The sequence below is a fragment of the Camarhynchus parvulus genome, chromosome 25 (genome assembly GCF_901933205.1).
Source record: "Camarhynchus parvulus chromosome 25, STF_HiC, whole genome shotgun sequence".
In the NCBI taxonomy this organism is placed as follows: domain Eukaryota; kingdom Metazoa; phylum Chordata; class Aves; order Passeriformes; family Thraupidae; genus Camarhynchus; species Camarhynchus parvulus.
In genome coordinates, this window is record NC_044595.1 from 402801 (window position 1) to 425813 (window position 23013).

Here is a 23013-nt window from a genome sequence, read left to right on the forward strand (position 1 = left end):
ACATCCCATCCCACATCCCCCCCAATCCCATCCCCACCACCCCATCCACATCCCCACCCATCCCATCCCAACCCACCCAACCCATCCCACCCACCCAACCCCATCCCACCCATCCCAATCCCCATCCCAATCCCCATCCCAATCCCCATCCCAATCCCCATCCCACATCCCAATCCCACACTCCCAGGAGAGGATTTTTGGGATCGTTCCCGGCTCCTCCCGCATCCACCACTCCCCATCCCGAATCCCAAATCCCACACCCCAAATCCACATCCATCACCCCAAATCCCAAATCCCACACCCCAAATCCCCATCCATCACCCCAAATCCCAAATCCCGACTCCCAAATCCCCATCCATCACTCCAAGCCCCACGTTCCCACCCCGAATCCCCTCCCCTCCGCCCCGAGGGGATTTTTTGGGATCGTTCCCGGCGCGGCCGCAGCTGAGCCCGGCGGCTCCGGGCGCGATTCCAGCCGGGAATGAGCCGGGAAGGAACGAGCGGAGCCGCCCCCGCTGCCAGCGCTTCCCGCCGGGAATTCCGGGCGCCCCTCCCGCCCCGGATCCTCCTGGAACGGGATCGGGGAGCTGATCCCAAACACGGAACCGGGACCGGGGAGCTGATCCCAAAACGGAACCGGGATCGGGGCCGCGGGTCCCAGAGAAATTCCCGGGAAATTCCCTTCGGGAGGGTCCCGGCCCAGCTTTTCCTCCTTTTCCCTGCCGGGATTCCCGCCTGGAATTGCCGGGAATGGGGGATCCCATCCAGGGATGTGCTCGGACCCCAAAGACCCCACGGAGCCGGGAAGGTTCTGCCGGGATTTTGGTCATTCCCAGTCCCGGAATTCCCGGGATTCTGTTCATTCCCAGTCCCGGAATTCCCGGGATTTTGTTCATTCCCAGTCCTGAGAATTCCCGGGATTTTGCTCATCCACAGTTGCAGCTCCAGGCCCACGATCCCGAATTCCGGCTCAATATCCCGAATTCCCGGTTCATTATCCCAAAAGTTCCAGGCCCATTATCCGGAATTCCCGGCTCAATATCCCAAATTTCTCGCCCATTATCCCAAATTCCCGGTTCATTATCCCGAATTCCCGGCTCAATATCCCAAATTTCCAGCCCATTATCCCGAATTTCGGCTCCATCTGGCCCCGTCTCTTCCTCCCCATCTGTTATCCCAAAGCTTTTCCCAATCAGCTCCTCCTTTTCCATGAATTCTTTGGGATCCAAATCCCATCTTTTTTATCCAAACCCCAAACTCCCCCAGTTCCCAGCGTTTTCCCTCTTTTTCTTCGGCAAAAAAACCCTGGAAATAAAAAAGGTTCCTTGGAAATTCCATGGGTTTATTTATAATATTTACAAATCCCAGGGAAAAAGGGACTTTTTTCCATTGGGACATTCCCAGACCCTTTGGAATTCCTCACAATTCCCCCCCCAAAAAAAAGTCTTTATCCTTTCTTTATCTGGATTTTGGGAAAAGCTCCACCCTGGGAAACAGGATGGGAAAATTTTCCCAGGAAAATTTTGGGAATTTGCTGCTCAGGGCACTGGATCCATCCAGAAATTCCAGGAATTTGCCAATCAGGAATTCCGGGGAATTTTTCACTCAGGGCATCGAATCCAAATGGGAATTTTGGGAATTTCCCACCCAGGGCACCGATCCCACCTGGAATTCCGGGATTTCCCGGGAACACCTCTGGCATTTCCAGCTCCAGGGGGGGATTCCCTCCCGAGGCTTTTCCAGGAAGTTTTCCCGAATTTTCCAGGAGGTTTTCCCGAATTTTCCAGGCATTTTTTCTGGATTTCCCAGGATGTTTTCTGGGATTTTCCATGAGGTTCTCCGGGATTTTCCAGGAGGTTTTTCTGGGATTTTCCAGGCATTTTTTCCCGGGTTTTCCACGAGGTTTTCCTGAATTTTCCAGGAGGTTTTCCTGCAATTTTCCAGGCGGTTTTCCTGGATTTTCCAGGAGGTTTTCCTGCAATTTTCCAGGATGTTTTCCCGGATTTTCCAGGACGTTTTCCCAGATTTTCCGGGACGTTTTTCTGGGATTTTCCAGGCGGTTTTTCCCGGATTTTCAGTATCCAGAGGAGCCGGGCGGGGCCGGGATCCCGAAGAGCAGCGAGGCCTTGGAGTTGATGAGGAAGGTGCAGAGCAGGGACAGGAGCAGCACCAGCACCCCCAGGGCCAGCGTCAGCAGCTGGGGAAAAACGGGAATTTGGGATGTTTGGGATCTTGGGAATTTAGGAGATTTGGGATTGGGGATTTGGGAACTGGGAATTTGGGGGTTTGGGATACTGGGAATTTGGGATATTGGGGATATTGAGAATTTAGGAGATTTGGGAATGGGGATTTGGGGTGGGGGGATTGGGGATATTGGGGAATGGGATTTGGGAACTGGGGAGGATTGGGATGGGGATATTGAGATTTAGGAGATTTGGGTGGGGATTTGGGAATGGGGGGATATTGGGGAATTGGGAATTTGGGATATGGGGACACTGGGATTGAGGATTTGGGTATTGGGGTATTGAGATTAGGAGATTTGGGAATGGGGATTTGGGAACTGGGATGTGGGATATTGGGGATTGGGGTTTGGGATTGGGGACACTGGGTGAGGATTTGGGTATTGGGGATATTGAGAATTTAGGAGATTTGGGGGGGTTGGGAATGGGTGTGGGATATTGGGGATATTGGGAATTTGGGTATTGGGGATACTGGGATTGGGATTTGGGATACTGGGAATTGAGGATTTGGGATATTGGGAATTTGGGATATTGGGGATATTGAGAATTTAGGAGATTTGGGAATGGGGATTTGGGGATTGGGAAATTTGGGATATTGGGGATATTGGGAATTTGGGATTTGGGATACTGGGAATTGAGGATTTGGGATATTGGGGATATTGAGAATTTAGGAGATTTGGGAATGGGGATTTGGGAACTGGGAATGTGGGATATTGGGGATATTGGGAATTTGGGATATTGGGGATACTGGGAATTTGGGATTTGGGATACTGGGAATTGAGGATTTGGGATATTGGGGACACTGGGAATTGGGAATTTGGGATATTGGGGACACTGGGAATTGGGGATTTGGGATATTGGGGACACTGGGAATTGGGGATTTGGGATATTGGAGATACTGAGAATTGGGGTATTGGGAATTGGGGATTTGGGATATTGTAGAGTGGGAATTTAGGACATTGGAGATTTTGGATATTGGGGATAGGGAATTTGGGATATTGGAGATATTGGGGATATTGGGGATATTGGGAATTTGGGATATTGGGGATACCGAGAATTAGGGTATTGGGAATTGGGGATTTGGGATATTGTGGATTGGCAATTTGGGATCTTGGGGATAGGGAATTTGGGATGTTGGAGATTTGGGATATTGGGAATTGGGGATATTGGGGATTGGGATAAACCCAGGGTCCCTCCCTGTCCCATCCCCGTGTCCGTGTCCCTGCCACCTCTCTGTGTCCCATCCCTGTCCCCTCGGGGTGTCCCCTGTGTCACCTCCAGCTCCCTGCTGGCCACCAGGAAGATCCGGGCCCTGATGTCCTTCCAGCGGCTCTCGGTCCACGTGGAGAATTCCCGCGAGTCCCAGCGGCGCAGCTCGAAGGCCGGGGACAGCGCGGGGGACAGACGGACGCCGGAGCGGACACAGCCGGGAATCCGGGACGAGGAGTTCCCGTCCAGGGGGCCCTGCACCCACCAGTACTCGTACAGCTGGGAAAGCGGGAATTACACAGGGGAAAATGGGAATTACACAGGGGAAATGGGAATTATACAGGGGAAAATGGGAATCACACAGAAAATGGGAATTATACAGGGGAAATGGGAATTACACAAGGAAATGGGAATTATACAGGAAAATGGAAATTATACAGGGGAAATGGGAATTATACAGGAAAATGGGAATTATACAGGGGAAAATGGGAATTATACAGGGAAATGGGAATTATACAGGGGAAAATGGGAATTATACAGGAGAAAATGGGAATTATACAGGAAAATGGGAATTATACAGGGGAAATGGGAATTACACAGGGAAATGGGAATTATACAGGGAAATGGGAATTATACAGGGGAAAATGGGAATTACACAGGGGAAAATGGGAATTACACAGAAAATGGGAATTATACAGGGGAAATGGGAATTATACAGGGGAAATGGGAATTATACAGGGGAAAATGGGAATTACACAGGGGAAATGGGAATTACACAGGGGAAAATGGGAATTATACAGGGGAAAATGGGAATTATACAGGGGAAAATGGAATTACACAGGGAAATGGGAATTACACAGGGGAAAATGGGAATTATACAGGGAAAAATGGGAATTATACAGGGAAAATGGGAATTATACAGGGAAAAATGGGAATTATACAGGGAAAATGGGAATTATACAGGGGAAAATGGGAATTATACAGGGAAATGGGAATTATACAGGGAAATGGGAATTATACAGGGAAAATGGGAATTATACAGGGAAATGGCACAGAAATGGAAATTATACAGAAAATGGGAATTACACAGGGGAAAATGGGAATTACACAGGGAAAATGGGAATTATACAGGGGAAAATGGGAATTATACAGGGGAAAATGGGAATTACACAGGGAAATGGAAATTATACAGAAAATGGGAATTATACAGGGAAAATGGGAATTATACAGGAAAATGGGAATTATACAGGGGAAATGGGAATTACACAGGGGAAAATGGGATTATACAGGGGAAAATGAATTATACAGGAAATGGGAATTATACAGGGAAAATGGGAATTATACAGGAAAAAATGGGAATTATACAGGGAAAATGGGAATATACAGGGAATGGGAATTACACAGGAAATGGAAATTATACAGAAAAATGGGATATAAAAATGGGAATTACACATGGGAATTATACAATGGGAATTATACAGGGAAAATGGGAATTACACAAATGGAAATTATACAGAAAATGGGAATTATACAGGGGAAAATGGGAATTACACAGGGAAATGGTAATTATACAGGGAAATGGGAATTACACAGAAAATGGGAATTATATAGGGAAATGGGAATTTTACAGGGAAAATGGGAATTACACAGGGGAAAATCGAATTATACAGAAAATGGGAATTACACAGGGAAAAACGGGTATGAGAGCTGGGAATGGCACATGGAAAATGTGAATTACAGCTGGGAATGGGAATGATAGCTAGGGAAAAAGGGAATTACACATGGAAAAACCCAAATCCCATCCCAATCCCAATCCCAATCCCACATTTGGGATTACCTCGGGCAGCGTTCCGGGTGTTTTCCCGGGGCTCTGGCACCGCTCCCATAATCCCAAATCCCGGATTACCTCGGGCTGCGTTCCCGGTGTTTTCCCAGGGTTCTGGCACTGCTCCAGTTATCCCAATCCCAATCCCATTATCCCAATCCCATTATCCCAAATCCCAATCCCATTATCCCAATCCCATTATCCCAATCAGAATTCCCACCTTGGGCAGCGTTCCGGGTGTTTTCCCGGGGCTCTGGCACCGCTCCCGTTATCCCAATCCCATTATCCCAATCACAATTCCCACCTCGGGCAGTGTTCCGGGTGTTTTCCTGGGGCTCTGGCACCGCTCCCGTTATCCCAATCCCGTTATCCCAAATCCCGGATTACCTCGGGCAGCGTTCCTGGAGTTTTCCCGGGGTTCTGGCACCGCTCCCATTATCCCAATCCCAATCCCATTATCCCAATCCCATTATCCCAAATCCCAATCCCATTATCCCAATCAGAATTCCCACCTCGGGCTGCGTTCCCGGTGTTTTCCCGGGGTTCTGGCACCGCTCCTATTATCCCAATCCCAATCCCATTATCCCAATCCCATTATCCCAAATCCCAATCCCATTATCCCAATCCCATTATCCCAAATCCCAATCCCATTATCCCAATCAGAATTCCCACCTCGGGCTGGGTTCCGGGTGTTTTCCCGGGGCTCTGGCACAGCTCCCATTATCCCAATCCCAATCCCATTATCCCAATCCCATTATCCCAAATCCCAATCCCATTATCCCAATCCCATTATCCCAATCAGAATTCCCACCTCGGGCAGTGTTCCCGGTGTTTTCCCGGGGCTCTGGCACCGCTCCCATTATCCCAATCCCATTATCCCAATCAGAATTCCCACCTCGGGCAGTGTTCCGGGTGTTTTCCCGGGGCTCTGGCACTGCTCCCGTTATCCCAATCCCGTTATCCCAAATCCCGGATTACCTCGGGCAGCGTTCCGGGTGTTTTCCCGGGGTTCTGGCACCGCTCCCATTATCCCAATCCCAATCCCGTTATCCCAAATCCCAATCCCATTATCCCAATCCCATTATCCCAATCAGAATTCCCACCTCGGGCAGCGTTCCGGGTGTTTTCCCGGGGCTCTGGCACTGCTCCCGGCTCAGGTTGGCGCTGCTCCCGGTCAGGTTCCCCAGCACCGCCTGCAGCAGCTGCGTGGTGTTGGTGGGGCTGGACACGGCCACGTAGTGCTGGGGGAACGGGCCTGGGAAACGGGAAAAACACGGGAAAAACGGGATTGGGAACGGGAACCACGGGATTGGGAACGGGAAAAATGGGAAAAACAGGACTTGGAATGGGAAAAATGGGAAAACCGGGATTGGGAACGGGAATCACGGGATTGGGAACGGGAAAAACAGGATTTGGAACAGGAAAAATGGGAAAAACGGGATTGGGAACGGGAATCACGGGATTGGGAATGGGAAAAATGGGAAAAACAGGATTTGGAATGGGAATCACGGGATTGGGAATGGGAAAAAGTTTGAATGGGAAAAGGGAAAAATGGGAGGAATGGATTGGGAACGGAAAAATGGGAAAAATGGGATTGGGAACGGGAATAACGGGATTGGGAATGGGAAAAACGGGATTGGGAACGGGAACCATGGGATTGGGAACGGGAAAAATGGGAAAAACAGGATTGGGAACGGGAAAAATGGGAAAAACGGGATTGGGAATGGGAATCACGGGATTGGGAATGGGAAAAACAGGATTTGGAATGGGAAAAATGGGAAAACCAGGATTTGGAACAGGAATCACGGGATTGGGAACAGGAGTAACGGGATTGGGAATGGGATTGGGAACGGGAAAAATGGGATTGGGAAACAGGAAAAACACGGGAAAAATGGGATTGGGAACGGGAAAAATGGGAAAAACGGGATTGGGAACAGGAATAACGCGGTTGGGAATGGGAATAACGGGGTTGGGAATGGGATTGGGAACAGGAAAAACGGGATTGGGAAACAGGAAAAACACGGGAAAAATGGGATTGGGAACAGGAATTACGAGATTCAGAAAAATGGGAACAGAAATGGGATTGGGAACAGGATTGGGAATGGGAATTACATCTCTGGGGGATGGGGAAAATGGGAATGGGAATTCAGGCTCTGGGGAATGAGGAAAAACGGGATTGGGGACAGGGAATCACAGCTGGAAAAATGGGGATTAGAGAGGGGAAAACGGGGATTGGAGAGGGGAAAAATGGGAATCATAGCCAGGAAAGATGGGAATTACAACTAGGAAAAATGGGAATTGGAGATGGGAAAATGGGAATTACAGGCAGGAAAAATGGGGATCTCAGCTGGGCAAAATGTGAATTACAGCTGAGAAAAGCGGGGATCTCAGTTGGGAAAAATGAAGATCACAGCTCATGGGAATCAGAGCTGGAAAAAGGGGAATTCCAGCCGGGAATCCCAGCAGGAAAAGCGGGAACTGGGGTCTCTCCTCACCCAGGATTCCCTTCTGGTCGGGTTTGATCAGGGACTGGAACCAGGAGTTGTTGGAGTTGAGCAGGAACCCGAAGAGCAGCCGAGTGACCTGGGGGGAAACCCCGGCATTCCCTCAGGGAAAACGGGGATCCCAGGAAAATGGGGAATCCCAGGAAAATGGGGAATCCCAGGAAAATCAGGGATTCCGATTCCAGGGATCCCAGGAAAAACGGGAATTCCAGGAAAATGGGGAATCCCAGGAAAATGGGGAATCCCAGGAAAATCAGGGATTCCGATTCCAGGGATCCCAGGAAAAACGGGAATTCCAGGAAAATGGGGAATCCCAGGAAAAACAGGAATTCCAGGAAAATTTGGGAATCCCAGGAAAATGGGGAATCCCAGGAAAATCAGGGATTCCGATTCCAGGGATCCCAGGAAAAACGGGAATTCCAGGAAAATGGGGAATCCCAGAAAAATTGTGGGTTCTGATTCCAGGGATCCCAGGAAAAAATGGGGATTCCGATTCCATGGATTTCAATTCTAGGAATCCCAGCAAAACTGTGGATTGTAATTCCAGGAATTCCAGGAGAATTAGGGATTCCAATCCCAGGGGTTCCAATTCTACGAATCCCAAGGAAATTGGGGATTCTAATTCCAGGGATTTTTGGGGATTCTGACTCCAGGGATTTCAGCAAAGGAATTTTCCAATTCCAGGGAAATTGGGGATTTTAATCCCAGGGATCCCAGGAAAATTGGGCATTCCAGGGAAACTGGGGATGCCAGACCGACTGTGGATTCCCACTGCAGCATTCCCACCGCTCATTCCCAGCACAATTCCCACCGTTTTGGGATCCGCCCGGATGTTCTCAGTCCCGGTTTTTCCCCCGGCCAGGGAGAACAGAGCCCGGGCCAGCAGCGTGGCCACCTCGGCCAGGGCCTGGAGAACGGGACAAACCCGGGAATTACGGGAATCCCGGGAATTCTGGGAAAACGTCCGGCCCCAAGCTCCCCCATCCCAACGCTCCCGGGTCCTTCCCGCCCTCATTCCCGGCTTTTCCCTCCTCTCCCCACTCCCAAATCCCTCCCAGCTCCTTCCCAACTTCTCCCACCTTTCCCTCCCCTCCAATTCCCATTCCTGCCCGGATTCTGAGTCCCAGGAATCACCTGGATCCCAAATCTCAAGAATCCCTTGGATCCCAAATCCTACGAATCCTCTGGATCCCAAACCCGAGGAATTCCCAGCTCCTGAACCCTAGGAATCCCCTGGATCCCAAGTCCTGGATCCCAAATCCCAGATGCCATATTCCAGGAATTCCCATCTCCCAAACCCCAGGAATCCCCCAGATCCTAGGAATCCCTCGGATGCCAAACCCCAAGAATTCCCATCTCCCAAATCCCAGGAATCCCCTGGATCCCAAGCCCCAAAATCCAGGAATCCCCAGGATCCCAAGTCCCAGATCCCAAACCCCAGGAATCCCCGGATCCTCCGAACCCCAGGAATTCCCGGAATTCCGGGAATCCCGCGGGACCTTGGCGGTGTCGGTGACGAAGTCCAGCTGCTCCTCGGGGCTCATTCCCTCGGGATAATGCATCCCGATGTTCTCGGCCGTGTCGTAGATGCTCTGGAAGTACCTGGGAACAAAATCCGGGAAAAACCCGTGAAAAATCCAGGATGGGGCTGGAATTCCCATCCCAGAGGGAAAACCCCACTGGAGAAGGGACCGGGAATTTCCCATTCCCGGGAATTTAACGAGGAGGGGTCGGAATGCCGAAGCTTCTCCCGAGGGATTTTCTGGGATTAACAAGGAGGGCTCGGAATTCCCGCCTGGGATTTTCCAGGCTGAGGTTGGAATTTCAGACCCCGTTCCATGAGCTGGGAAGGGGAACATTCCCAAAGGATCCGAGGAAAAGTTGGGAATTCCAAGAGGTTTTTATCAATTCGTCATCCATCGACGGCTGATCCCGGCTGGAATTCCAAGGGAATTCCCACATTCCCGGGAAAGCCGGGATGATCCCAGAGCTGGGATTTGGGGTTTTTGGGATTCCCAAATTCCCGCTGCGGATCCCAGAATTCCTTCGGAAACGCCGGACCGGGGTCACGGGGGGTGATCCCGAAAAAAAACCCCCCTGGAAGGGGAGAGGAAACAGCCGGGGAATAATTCCATGAAAAATTCCGGGAGCAGCCTCCGGAAGCGCAGCTGCGGCTCCGGCGCCTCCGGGCTCGGGGCCAGGAACGTTCTCCCGGAAAAAGCCGGAATTTCCTCTCGCCTGTCCGAGCAATTCCCTGCCGCTCCTCCGAGCATTCCCAGCGCTCCCGCCGGGCCGCCGTTCCCACGGGAAGGGTCAAACCCGGCTGGAAATCCCGGATTTTCGGGACGGGATTCCGGTGGGATCCCGCTGGAATGCCCGGAATTCCCGGATTTTACCTGTCCCGCAATTCCCAGAATTCCGGGATTTGTACCTGTTCCGGAATGCACAGAATTCCCAGAATTCCAGGATATTTTACCAGCTCCAGAATGTCTAGGTTTTACCTGTTCTGGAATTCCCAGAATTCCTGGAATTCCAGGATTTATACCTGCTCTGGAATTCCTGGTTTTTTTATCTGCCCTGGAATGCCCAGAATTCCCAGATTTTACCTGTCCCAGCATTCCTGGCATTCCCAGTTTTACCTGTCCCAGAATTCCTGGAATTCCCAGCATTCCTGGATTTTACCTGTCCCAGAATTCCCAGATTTACCTGTCCAAGAATTCCTGGATTTTACCTGTCCCAGAAATCCCAGCACTCCCAGATTTACTTGTCCCGGAATTCCCAGTTTTTACCCGTCCCAGAATTCCCGGAATTCTCAGTTTCACCTGCCCTGGAATTCCTGGCATTCTCAGATTTTACCTGCCCCGGAATTCCCAGAATTCCCACATTTTACCTGTCCCAGAATTCCCAGATTTTACCTGTCCTAGAATTCCCGGAATTCATGGCATTCCCAGATTTACCTATCCCAGAATTCCTAGTTTTTACCCGTCCCAGAATTCCCGGAATTCTGAGTTTCACCTGCCCCGGAATTCCCACGTTTTACCTGTCCCAGCATTCCCAGGTTTTACCTGTCCTAGAATTCCCGGAATTCCCAGGTTTTACGCATCCCAGAATTCCCAGGTTTTACCTGTCCTGGAATTCCCAGCATTCCCAGATTTTACCTGTCCTAGAATTCCCAGATTTTACATGTCCCAGCATTCCCAGGTTTTACCTGTCCTAGAATTCCCGGAATTCCCAGGTTTTACCTGTCCCAGCATTCCCAGGTTTTACCTGTCCTGGAATTCCCAGCATTCCCAGATCTTACCTGTCCTAGAATTCCCAGATTTTACATGTCCCAGAATTCCCAGGTTTTACCTGTCCTAGAATTCCCGGAATTCCCAGGTTTTACCTGTCCTAGAATTCCCGGAATTCCCAGGTTTTACGTGTCCCAGCATTCCCAGGTTTTACCTGTCCTGGAATTCCCAGCATTCCCAGATCTTACCTGTCCAGAATTCCCAGATTTTACATGTCCCAGAATTCCCAGGTTTTACTTGTCCTAGAATTCCCGAAATTCCCAGGTTTTACGTGCCCCAGCATTCCCAGGTTTTACCCGGCATTCCCGCCTTTTACCTGTTGCGGAATTCCGCCCGGTGGTCGCTCAGCACCACGCCCGGGATGCTCCGGGACCTCAGGAACCTCTGGAATGACGAGGGGGGCAGGGGCTGGGACACGCCCGGCTCCTGCAGGGAAACCCCGGAATGCGGGGGGGGGGGGAGGGGGGCGGCCAGAAGATTCGCCCCCAAAACAGCGGAATGGTGGGAAAATGGGATAAGGGCTGTAACAGGAGCCGGAATGCCAGGAGAGCCCGGACGGGTTCTGGAAAAACCGGGTGAGCGAGGAATGCGCCTGGAGATGCGGGAATGACGGCGGGAATAATGGGAATAATGGGAATAATGGGAATGATGGGAATAACGGGAATACCGGGAATGCCGGGAATAATGGGAATGATGGGAATGGCGGGAATGGCGGGGGTTCTGGGATGTGGGGAAACCCCGGAGCTGGAGCTGCGGAGCGCGGCCAGGAGATTCCGCACCTGGACAAGCAGCGGGAATGACAGGAAAGGCGGGAATAATGGGAATAATGGGAATAATGGGAATGCTGGGAATGATGGGAATGCCAGGAATGCTGAGGGGCGCTGGGATGTGGGGAAACCCCGGAGCTGGAGCTGCGGAGCGCGGCCAGGAGAGCCCGCACCTGGAAAAACAGCGGGAATGGTGGGAATAATGGGAATAATGGGAATGACGGGAATAACGGGAATACCGGGAATGCCGGGAATGATGGGAATGATGGGAATGGTGGGAATGGCGGGGGGTTCTGGGATGTGGGGAAACCCCGGAGCCGGAGCTGCAGAGCGCGGCCAGGAGATTCCGCACCTGGAAAAACAGCGGGAATGGCGGGAATAATGGGAATAATGGGAATGGCGGGAATGCCGAGGGGCTCTGGGACGGGAGGGTTGGAATCCTGCTGGAAACCCCAGAGTTTGGGTTGGAATGTCCACGGAAAATGTGGAGTTTGGGGGATCAGCCCAGGGGGTTCTTTGGGATGGAATTCCCAGTGGGAATCTGGACTGGTTGGAATTCCAGTGTGAAGTTAAAGCAGAACGAATTCCCGCTGGGAATTTGAACTGGATGGAATTCCCAGTGGGACTGGATGGAATTCCCATTGGGAATCTGAACCAGTTGGAATTCCCACTGGAAATTTGAAGCAGGTGGAATTCCCAGTGGGAATCTGAACTGGGAATTTGAACTGGACGAAATTCCCACTGGAAAGTTGAAGTAGCTGGAATTCCCACCGGGAATTCCCACTGGGAATTAGAAGCAGAGGGAATTCCCACTGGGAATTTGAACTGGACAGAATTCCCACTGGGGATCTGAGCTGGATGGAATTCCCATTGGAAATTTGAACTGGGAATTCGAACCGGATGGAATTCCCACTGGGACTGGGTGGAATTCCCACTGGGAATCTGAAGTAGGTGGAATTCCCACTGAGACTGGTTGGAATTCCCAGTGGGAATGTGAAATCCCCTGAGGGATCCCGGATTTTTTTGGGAACATCCCAGGAACTGCGGCAGGGTTTGGGTTTCTGGGAAAGGCTCCGAGCCCGGGACGGGTCCCAGCGAGGGCGGCAGGGAATTCCCAGGGATTCCTTGGGATGGGGAACATTCCCGGCATTCCAGGCTCACCTGGGACTCCACGGATTCGTTCCGGCGGGACACGGGATCCGTGTGCATCCAGAGCACGGAATTGTTCCTCAGGGACACCTGGAAAACAGCCCGGGGGGGAAACCCGGGAAAAATCAGGGATGGGATGGGAATTCCTGGGAAATAATCAGGGATGGGATGGGAATTCCTGGGAAATAATCAGGGATGGGATGGGAAATCCAGGGGAAAGACCAGCCTCTGGATAGAAATTCCAGGGCCCTGGATGGGAATTCCGGGGAAAAATGAGGGCTGGGATGTGAATTCCATGGAAAACCTAACTCCAGGGTGGGCAAAATCAGGGTTGGGGTGAGAAATTCAGGGAAAAATCAGGGAATCCCAGGGGAAACTCAGGGAATTCCCAGGGGAAACTCAGGGAATCCCAACGGAAACTCAGGGAATTCTGGAGGAAACTCAGGGAATTCCAGGGGAAATTCAGGGAATTCTGGAGGAAACTCCAGGAACTCCGGAGGAAACTCAGGGAATTCCAGGGGAAACTCAGGGAATCTCAGGGGAAACTCAGGGAATCCTGGAGGAAACTCAGGGAATCCCCAGGGGAAACTCAGGGAATTCTGGAGGAAACTCTGGGAATTCCAAGGGAAACCCAAGGAATTCCAGGGGGAACTCTGGGAATTCCAAGGGAAACTCAGGGAATCCCAGGGGAAACTCAGGGAATCCCGGAGGAAAGTCTGGGAATTCCAAGGGAAACTCAGGGAATTCCAGGGGAAACTCAGGGAATCCCAGGGGAAACTCAGGGAATCCCACGGGAAAACTCGGGGAATCCCCAGGGGAAACTCAGGGAATCCCGGAGGAAACTCAGGGAATTCTGGAGGAAACTCTGGGAATTCCAAGGGAAACTCTGGGAATTCCAAGGGAAACTCTGGGAATCCCAGGGGAAACTCAGGGAATCCCAGGGGAAACTCAGGGAATTATGGAGGAAACTCTGGGAATTCCAAGGGAAACTCAGGAAATCTCAGGGGAAACTCAGGGAATTCTGGAGGAAACTCAGGGAATCCCAGGGGAAACTCAGGGAATTCCAGGGGAAACTCAGGGAATTCTGGAGGAAACTCAGGGAATCTCAGGGGAAACTCAGGGAATTCTGGAGGAAACTCTGGGAATTCCAAGGGAAACTCAGGGAATCCCAGGGGAAACTCAGGGAATTCCAAGGGAAACTCAGGGAATCCCAGGGGAAACTCAGGGAATCCTGGAGGAAACTCTGGGAATTCCAAGGGAAACTCAGGGAATCTCAGGGGAAACTCAGGGAATTCTGGAGGAAACTCTGGGAATTCCAAGGGAAACTCAGGGAATCCCAGGGGAAACTCAGGGAATCCTGGAGGAAACTCTGGGAATTCCAAGGGAAACTCAGGGAATCCCGGAGGAAACTCAGGGAATTCTGGAGGAAACTCAGGGAATCCCAGGGGAAACTCAGGGAATCCCAGGGGAAACTCAGGGAATTCTGGAGGAAACTCTGGGAATTCCAAGGGAAACTCAGGGAATCCCAGGGGAAACTCAGGGAATCCCAGGGGAAACTCGGGAATTCCCAGGAGAAGGATCCCTGGGACGCGTTCCCTGCGGGAGCTCCGGACCTGGCCCAGCTCCAGGAAGGCGCCGATGTTCTCCAGGCGCACGGGGAACTTCTCCTGCTCCATGTCAAACACCAGGCGGGAGCTGCCGATGTAATCGAAGGTCTCCTGGAAAAGGGCAGTTCCCGGAATTCCGGGGTGGGGATGGGGAAATGGGAAATGGGAAACGGGAATGGGGAAATGGGAAATGGGAAAGGGGAAACGGGAATGGGGAAATGGGAAATGGGAAAGGGGAATGGGAAAGGGGAATGGGAAAGGGGAATGGGAAAGGAGAAAAGGGGGAAAGGGAAAGGGGGAAGGGAAAAGGGAAAATGGGAAAGGAGGAAATGGGAAAGGGGGAAATGGGAAAGGAAAAAGAAAAAGAAAGGGAGAAGAGAAAGGGGAAAAGGGAAGGGGAAAAGGTGAAAGGGAAAGGGGAATGGGAAAAGGTGAAAGGAAAAGGGAAAATGGAAAGGGAAAAGGGGAAAATGGGAAAATGGAAAAAAAGGAAAAAGAAAAAGGGGAAAGGGAAAATGGAAAACAGAAAAGGGGAAAGGAAGGAAAACGCAAGGAGTAAAAGAGAAAGAAATGGGAAAGAAAGAAAGAGAATGGGGAAAAGAGAAAAAAACCCCAGAAACAGAGCCAATCCCACCCAAAACCCCAGGAAAATCCCATTCCCAAGGACTGAGATTAATCGCAAGGACTCAGGGCTGTGATCCCAAAGATTTGGGGCTGGATCCCAGGGAATTCTGGCTCTCATCCCCTGGAAGAAATTCCTGGGGAAGAGGACATTCCTGGGGAACTGAGCTCACCCCAATCCCACCTAAAATCCCGGGAAAAACCCATTCCCAAGGACTGGGATTGATCCCAAAGATCCAGAGCTGGATCCTGAGATGGATCCCGAGGATTTGGGGCTGGATCCTGGGCTGGATCCCCAGGAATTCCTGCTCTCACCCCCTGGAAGAAGACGAAGAGGACGTTCCTGGGGAGCGGAGCTGACCCCAATCCCACCCAAAAACCCAGGAAAAACCCATTCCCAAGGGCTGGGATTGATCCCAATGGTTTGGGGCTGGATCCCGAGGATCTGGGGCTGGATCCTGGGCTGGATCCCCGGGAATTCCGGCTCTCACCCCCTGGAAGAAGACGAAGAGGACGTTCCTGGGCAGGCTCTGGGCGCCGGGGGCTCCGTGCAGGGCCTGGGCCGCCGCCAGCAGCGCCACGAAGGAGCCGACGGCAGCTTCGGCGCCCGGGGCCACGTTCCAGAAAAACGAGTGGCTGTCCACCTGGGAAACAGGGAAAAACAACGGGAATGTTCCAGAAAAACGAGTGGCTGTCCACCTGGAAAAATGGGAAAACAATGGGAATGTTCCAGAAAAACGAGTGGCTGTCCACCTGGAAAAATGGGAAAAACAACGGGAATGTTCCAGAAAAACGAGTGGCTGTCCACCTGGAAAAAATAATGGGAAAAACAATGGGAATGTTCCAGAAAAACGAGTGGCTGTCCACCTGGAAAAACGGGAAAAACAACGGGAATGTTCCAGAAAAACGAGTGGCTGTCCACCTGGAAAACACTGGAATGGGCCAGGGAACATCCCTGAAACACAATTTCCATGGGATTTTCACGCGATTTTTGTGGGATTTTTCCAGGGATTTTCAAAGCGTTTTGCCAGGATTTTTCCTGGGATTTCTCCATGATTTTTCTGGGGGATTTTCCTTTATTTCCCCAGGATTCTCCCAGAGATATTCCCATGATTTCCCCCACAATTCCCCCAGGAATTTCCCCACAATTTTCCCAAAGACATTCCAAGGATTTCCCCAGAGATGTTCCCAGGATTTTTCCCAGAATTCCCCCACGATTTTCCCAGGAATTTCCCCACGATTCTTCCCATGATTTCCCCACGATTTTCCCAGAGATGCTCCCAGGATTTTCCCATGATTTCCCCAGATTTCTCCCCACGATGTTCCCATGATTTTTCCCAGAGATTTCCCCAGCATTTTCCCAGAGATGTTCCCAGGAATTTCCCCATGATTTCCACAGGATTTTCCCAGAGATGTTCCCAGAATTTTCCCAGGATTTTCCCCACAACTTTCCCAGGATTTCCCCACAATTTCCCCCACGATTTTTCCAATGATTTCCCCACAATTCTTCCCATGATTTCCCCAGGATTTTCCCCACAATTTCCCAGGAATTTCCCCATGATTTCCCCAGGATTTTCCCAGAGATATTCCCAGGATTTCCCCCACGATTTCCCCACAATTCTTACCACGATTTTCCCAGGATTTTTCCTAGAAATTTCCCAGGATTTTCCCCAGAATTTTCCCAGGATTCTCCCCACAACTTTCCCAGGATTTCCCCACGATTTCCCCCACGATTTTTCCCATGATTTCCCCATGATCTTCCCAGATTTTTCCCCACAATTTCCCAGGATTTTCCCCAGAATTTTCCCAGGATTTTTCCCTGAATTTTCCCGGGATTTTCCCAGATTTTCCCCAGAATTCCCCCAGGATTTCCACTCACCCTGGTGGCCGCCAGCACCACCTGCTGCTCGGGCTGCAGCCGCCCCGAGGCGTTGATGGGCTGCAGGGAGCTCCAGACGTTGAAATCCAGCAGGGGATCGCACACGATCTCTGGGAACGGGAAAAACATTCCAAAGGTTGGGAAAACTCCAGGGAAAAAACCGGGAAATCCTGCTAAAATGGGGAAAATAGAATTTCTCTGGCAGTTTTTATAGGAAAAAAGGGAGTTTTTATGGAAAAAAAAGGATTCAGGGAGGTCCAGAGGTTGAAATCCAGCAGGGGATCGCACATGATCTCTGGGAATGGGAAAAATTCCAAAGGTTGGGAAAACTCCAGGGAAAACCTGCCAAAAACGGGATTTCTGTGGGAATTTTTATGGAGGAAACAAAAGGATTGGTGGGATTCAAGGAGTTCTAGATGGTGGAATTCCCAGGATTTCGCCAGGATTCCTCCAGGGCTCTCCCAGGATTTTCCTGGAATTTTCCTGGGATTTCCCCAGGATTCTCTCCGGATTTCCTCAGCATCTTCCTGTGATTGCCCCAGGATTTCCTAGGATTCTCCCAGGACGTTCTTGTGATTTCCCCAGGATTCCTCCAGGGTTCTCCTGGGATTTTTCTGGAATTTTCCTGGGACTTCCCTGGGATTGCCCCAGGATTTCTCCACGATTCCACAGGATGCTCCTGTGATTCCCCAGGTTTTCCCTGGCATTCTCCCAGGATTTCCCTGTGACTTCCCTGGGATTTCCCCAGGATTTCCCCAGGATTTCCCTGTGATCCCTCCAGGATTCTCCCATTATTTTCTCAGGGTTTTTCCCAGATTCCCCAGAATTTCCCTGTGCTTTTCCCAGGATTTCCCTGCGGTTTTCCCAGGATTTCCCTGTGATCCCTCCAGGATTTTCCCATTATTTCCTCAGGGCTTTTCCCAGGATTTCCCTGTGATTTCCCTGTGCTTTTCCCAGGATTTCCCTGTGATTTCCCTGTGCTTTTCCCAGGATTTCCCCAAGGTTTCCCCCATGTTTTTCTCAGATTCCCCCAGCAATGCAGCACTGCCCTGGGCTGATGCTGCAGGCGCTCTGCAGCCCCAATGCAGCAGCCCCAGCAATGCATCACTGCCCCGGGCTGATGCAGCACTGCCCTGGGCTGATGCTGCAGGCGCTCTGCAGCCCCAATGCAGCAGCCCCCATGCATCACTGCCCCGGGCTGATGCAGCACTGACCTGGGTTGATGCTGAAGGCGCTCTGCAGCCCCAATGCAGCAGCCCCCATGCATCACTGCCCCGGGCTGATGCAGCACTGCCCTGGGCTGATGCTGCAGGCGCTCTGCAGCCCCAATGCAGCAGCCCCAGCAATGCATCACTGCCCCGGGCTGACGCAGCACTGACCTGGGTTGATGCTGCAGGCGCTCTGCAGCCCCAATGCAGCAGCCCCCATGCATCACTGCCCCGGGCTGATGCAGCACTGACCTGGGTTGATGCTGCAGGCGCTCTGCAGCCCCAATGCAGCAGCCCCAGCAATGCATCACTGCCCCGGGCTGACGCAGCACTGCCCTGGGTTGATGCTGCAGGCGCTCTGCAGCCCCAATGCAGCAGCCCCCATGCATCACTGCCCCGGGCTGATGCAGCACTGACCTGGGTTGATGCTGAAGGCGCTCTGCAGCGAGCTGCGGCGCATGCAGGTGACAGTGCTGGCTGCAGCGTGCATGTGGGACTGCAGCTGCATGGCGCAGAGCGGGAACTGCGGCGGGGAGCCCGGCGAGCTGGGCACGTTGTGGGCTCGGAAACACTGAGAACACAAACACGGCGCGTTGTTTTTTATTTTTATGGGATTTTTATTAAATGTTTAATAATTTTTTCTGGGTTTTTAAATGGGTTTTTAATGGAATTTTAAAGATTTTTAATGGATTTTTTTAACAGACTTGTAAATGGATTTTTGATGGCCTCCTTATTTTTTTCTTAAAGGATTTTTTAAAAGGTTTTTTTAAAATGATTTTTTAACAGTACTTCGTTGCTTCTTATGGCTTCTTTAAAGTTTTTATGGGTTTTTCACAGAATTTTAAAGGTTATCGGCAGATTTTAAAATAGATTTTTGGTGGATTCCTTACAATTCCCTTTAATGGATTTTTAAAAGAATCATAAGAGACTTATTTTGTTTCTTAATATTTTTTAAATGGGTACTCAATGGCTTTTTTTTTTCAATGAGCTTTTTAAGAATATTCTGTATTTTTAGGAGATTATTACACAGTTTTTTTTGTATCTTCAGCCTTTTAAAATAGATTTTCAATGGGTTTTTATGGATTTAAAGGATTGTAGTGGATTTTTGATGGGTTTAATAGATTTTAATGAATTTGCAATGGATTTTAATGGATTTTCATGGATTTAATGGATTTTTATAGATTTAATGGATTTTAATGGATTTTTAATGAATTTCCAATGGACTTTTACAGATTTTAATGAATTTTTAATGGATTTTAATGCATTTTTATGGTTTTAATGGATTTTAATGTATTTTCAATGAATTTTTATAGATTGAATGGGTTTTAATGAACTTCCAATGGACTTTTATGGGTTGAACAGATTTTAATGAACTTTCAACGGATTTCATTGAATTTAATAAATTGTAGTGAATCTTTAATGGATTTTAATAGATTTAAATGACTTGATTTTACTGAGTTTTATTGAATTTTCAATGGATTCTCAACGGACTTTTACGGATTTAATGAATTTTCAATGGGTTTTGTGGATTTAAATGATTTGAATTGGATTTTAACGGATTTTAATAAATTTTTAGCGGGGTTCTAATGGGATTTTTCCCCACCCCGTGCCCCCCTCACCTCTTTGATGAGCTGGGTCTCGTTGGCGTCCTGCAGCAGGAAAATGGGGAAGGGAAAATCCTCGTAGGAGACCCCGGAGCCACCCGGGTTCCACTCGGAGCCGTTGCAGTGAGCAAACTGGGGGCCGTAGGTGTCTGAATAAACACCTGAAAAATGGGGGAAAAACAGAGAAAAATGGGCAAAAACAGGGCAAGAACTGTGGGCTGTAGGTGTCTGAATAAACACCTGAAAAATAGGGGAAAAATGGGTAAAAATTGGGCAAAACCCAGAGCTGCCCGGTGTCCGACTAAACACCTGAAAATGAGGAAAACAGAGAAAATGGGTAAAAACTGGGGGCGAACTGTGGGTGTCTGAATAAACACCTGAAAAAGGGGGAAAACCAGAGAAAAAAGAAAAATTGGGCAAGAACTGTGGGCTGTAGGTGTCTGAGTAAACACCTGGAAAATGGGGGGTAAAACAGAGAAAAAAGTGGGCTGTAGGTGTTGGTAAACACCTGAAAATGGGAAAAACCGGAAAGGCAACCCAAGCCACCGGTTCCACTCGGAGCCGTTGCAGTGAGCAAACTGGGGGCCATAAGTGTCTGAATAAACACCTGAAAAATGGGGAAAACCAGAGAAAAATTGGAAAAATTGGGCAAACATGTGGAGCAAAAACCAGGGCTGGGGGGGGAAGAAAAAAAGGGCTAGGTGTCTGAATAAACACCTGAAAAATGGGAGAAAAATGGGTAAAAAATCGGCAGGAGCTGTGGGCTGTAGGTGTCTGAATAAACACCTGGAAAATAGGGGAAAAATGGGTAAAAACAGGGCAAGAACTGTGGGCTGTAGGTGTCTGAGTAAACACCTGGAAAATGGGGGAAAAATGGTAAAAATTGGGCAAAAACCCAGAGCTGCCCGGGTTCCACTTCGGAGCCGTTGCAGTGAGCAAACTGGGGCCGTAGGTGTCTGAATAAACACCTGAAAAATGGGGGAAAACCAGAGAAAAATTGGAAAAATTGGGCAAAAACTGTGGGCTGTAGGTGTCTGAGTAAACACCTGGAAAATGGGGGATAAAACAGAGAAAAATGGGTAAAAATTGGGCAAAAACCCGGAGCTGCCCGGGTTCCACTTGGAGCCGTTGCAGTGAGCAAACTGGGGGCCATAAGTGTCTGAATAAACACCTGAAAAATGGGGGAAAAACAGAGAAAAATTGGAAAAATTGGGCAAAAACTGTGGGCTGTAGGTGTCTGAATAAACACCTGAAAAATGGGAGAAAAATGGGTAAAAAATCGGCAGGAACTGTGGGCTGTAGGTGTCTGAATAAACACCTGGAAAATGGGGAAAAACAGAGAAAAATGAAAACCCAGAGCCACCCGGTTCCACTTGGGCCAAAACAGTGAGCAAACTGGGGATGTAAGTGTCTGAATAAACACCTGAAAAATGGGGGAAAAATGGTAAAAAATGGGCAAAAACAGAGCAAGAACTGTGGGCTGTAGGTGTCTGAGTAAACACCTGGAAAATAGGGGAAAAATGGTAAAAATTGGGCAAAAACCCAGAGCTGCCCGGGTTCCACTCGGAGCCATTGCAGTGAGCAAACTGGGGGCCGTAGGTGTCTGAATAAACACCTGAAAAATGGGGGAAAACCAGAGAAAAATTGGAAAAATTGGGCAAAAACTGTGGGCTGTAGGTGTCTGAGTAAACACCTGGAAAATGGGGGATAAAACAGAGAAAAATGGGTAAAAATTGGGCAAAAACCCGGAGCTGCCCGGGTTCCACTTGGAGCCGTTGCAGTGAGCAAACTGGGGGCCATAAGTGTCTGAATAAACACCTGAAAAATGGGGGAAAAACAGAGAAAAATTGGAAAAATTGGGCAAAAACTGTGGGCTGTAGGTGTCTGAATAAACACCTGAAAAATGGGAGAAAAATGGGTAAAAAATCGGCAGGCACTGTGGGCTGTAGGTGTCTGAGTAAACACCTGGAAAATGGGGAAAAACAGAGAAAAAATGGGCAAAAACCCAGAGCCACCCGGGTTCCACTTGGAGCCGTTGCAGTGAGCAAACTGGGGGATGTAAGTGTCTGAATAAACACCTGAAAAATGGGGGAAAAATGGTAAAAACTGGGCAAAACCAGAGCAAGAACTGTGGGCCGTAGGTGTCTGAGTAAACACCTGAAAAATGGGGGAAAAACAGAGAAAAATGGGCAAAAACCCGGAGCTGCCCGGGTTCCACTCGGAGCCGTTGCAGTGAGCAAACTGGGGGCCATAAGTGTCTGAATAAACACCTGAAAAATGGGGGAAAAACAGAGAAAAATTGGAAAAATTGGGCAAAAACTGTGGGCTGTAGGTGTCTGAATAAACACCTGAAAAATGGGAGAAAAATGGGTAAAAAATCGGCAGGAGCTGTGGGCTGTAGGTGTCTGAATAAACACCTGGAAAATAGGGGAAAAATGGGTAAAACAGGGCAAGAACTGTGGGCTGTAGGTGTCTGAGTAAACACCTGGAAAATGGGGGAAAAATGGTAAAAATTGGGCAAAAACCCAGAGCTGCCCGGGTTCCACTCGGAGCCGTTGCAGTGAGCAAACTGGGGGCCGTAGGTGTCTGAATAAACACCTGAAAAATGGGGGAAAACCAGAGAAAAATTGGAAAAATTGGGCAAAAACTGTGGGCTGTAGGTGTCTGAGTAAACACCTGGAAAATGGGGGATAAAACAGAGAAAAATGGGTAAAAATTGGGCAAAAACCCGGAGCTGCCCGGGTTCCACTTGGAGCCGTTGCAGTGAGCAAACTGGGGGCCATAAGTGTCTGAATAAACACCTGAAAAATGGGGGAAAAACAGAGAAAAATTGGAAAAATTGGGCAAAAACTGTGGGCTGTAGGTGTCTGAATAAACACCTGAAAAATGGGAGAAAAATGGGTAAAAAATCGGCAGGCACTGTGGGCTGTAGGTGTCTGAATAAACACCTGGAAAATGGGGGAAAAACAGAGAAAAATGGGCAAAAACCCAGAGCCACCCGGGTTCCACTTGGAGCCGTTGCAGTGAGCAAACTGGGGGATGTAAGTGTCTGAATAAACACCTGAAAATTGGGGGAAAAATGGTAAAAACTGGGCAAAACCAGAGCAAGA

At 49.7% G+C, this 23013-nt stretch overlaps 1 protein-coding gene across 1 annotated transcript in view; it reads right to left on the reverse strand.

The window, feature by feature from the left end:
- Positions 1–1329: 1329 nt before the first annotated feature.
- The window catches only part of NCSTN (nicastrin), a 28297-nt gene continuing 6613 nt past the window's right edge, over positions 1330–23013 (reverse strand). The window contains exons 5-18 of the mRNA XM_030965286.1: positions 19919–20064; positions 18717–18870; positions 17092–17201; positions 15704–15856; positions 14598–14702; positions 12997–13074; positions 11805–11847; positions 11385–11511; positions 9278–9380; positions 8590–8685; positions 7770–7857; positions 6378–6529; positions 3516–3728; positions 1330–2197 (exon numbers count right to left, since the gene is read on the reverse strand). Of these exons, the coding sequence (XP_030821146.1) occupies positions 2075–2197; positions 3516–3728; positions 6378–6529; positions 7770–7857; positions 8590–8685; positions 9278–9380; positions 11385–11511; positions 11805–11847; positions 12997–13074; positions 14598–14702; positions 15704–15856; positions 17092–17201; positions 18717–18870; positions 19919–20064 (1691 nt within the window). The 3' untranslated portion in view covers positions 1330–2074. The remainder of the gene's footprint in view (positions 2198–3515; positions 3729–6377; positions 6530–7769; positions 7858–8589; positions 8686–9277; positions 9381–11384; positions 11512–11804; positions 11848–12996; positions 13075–14597; positions 14703–15703; positions 15857–17091; positions 17202–18716; positions 18871–19918; positions 20065–23013) is intronic.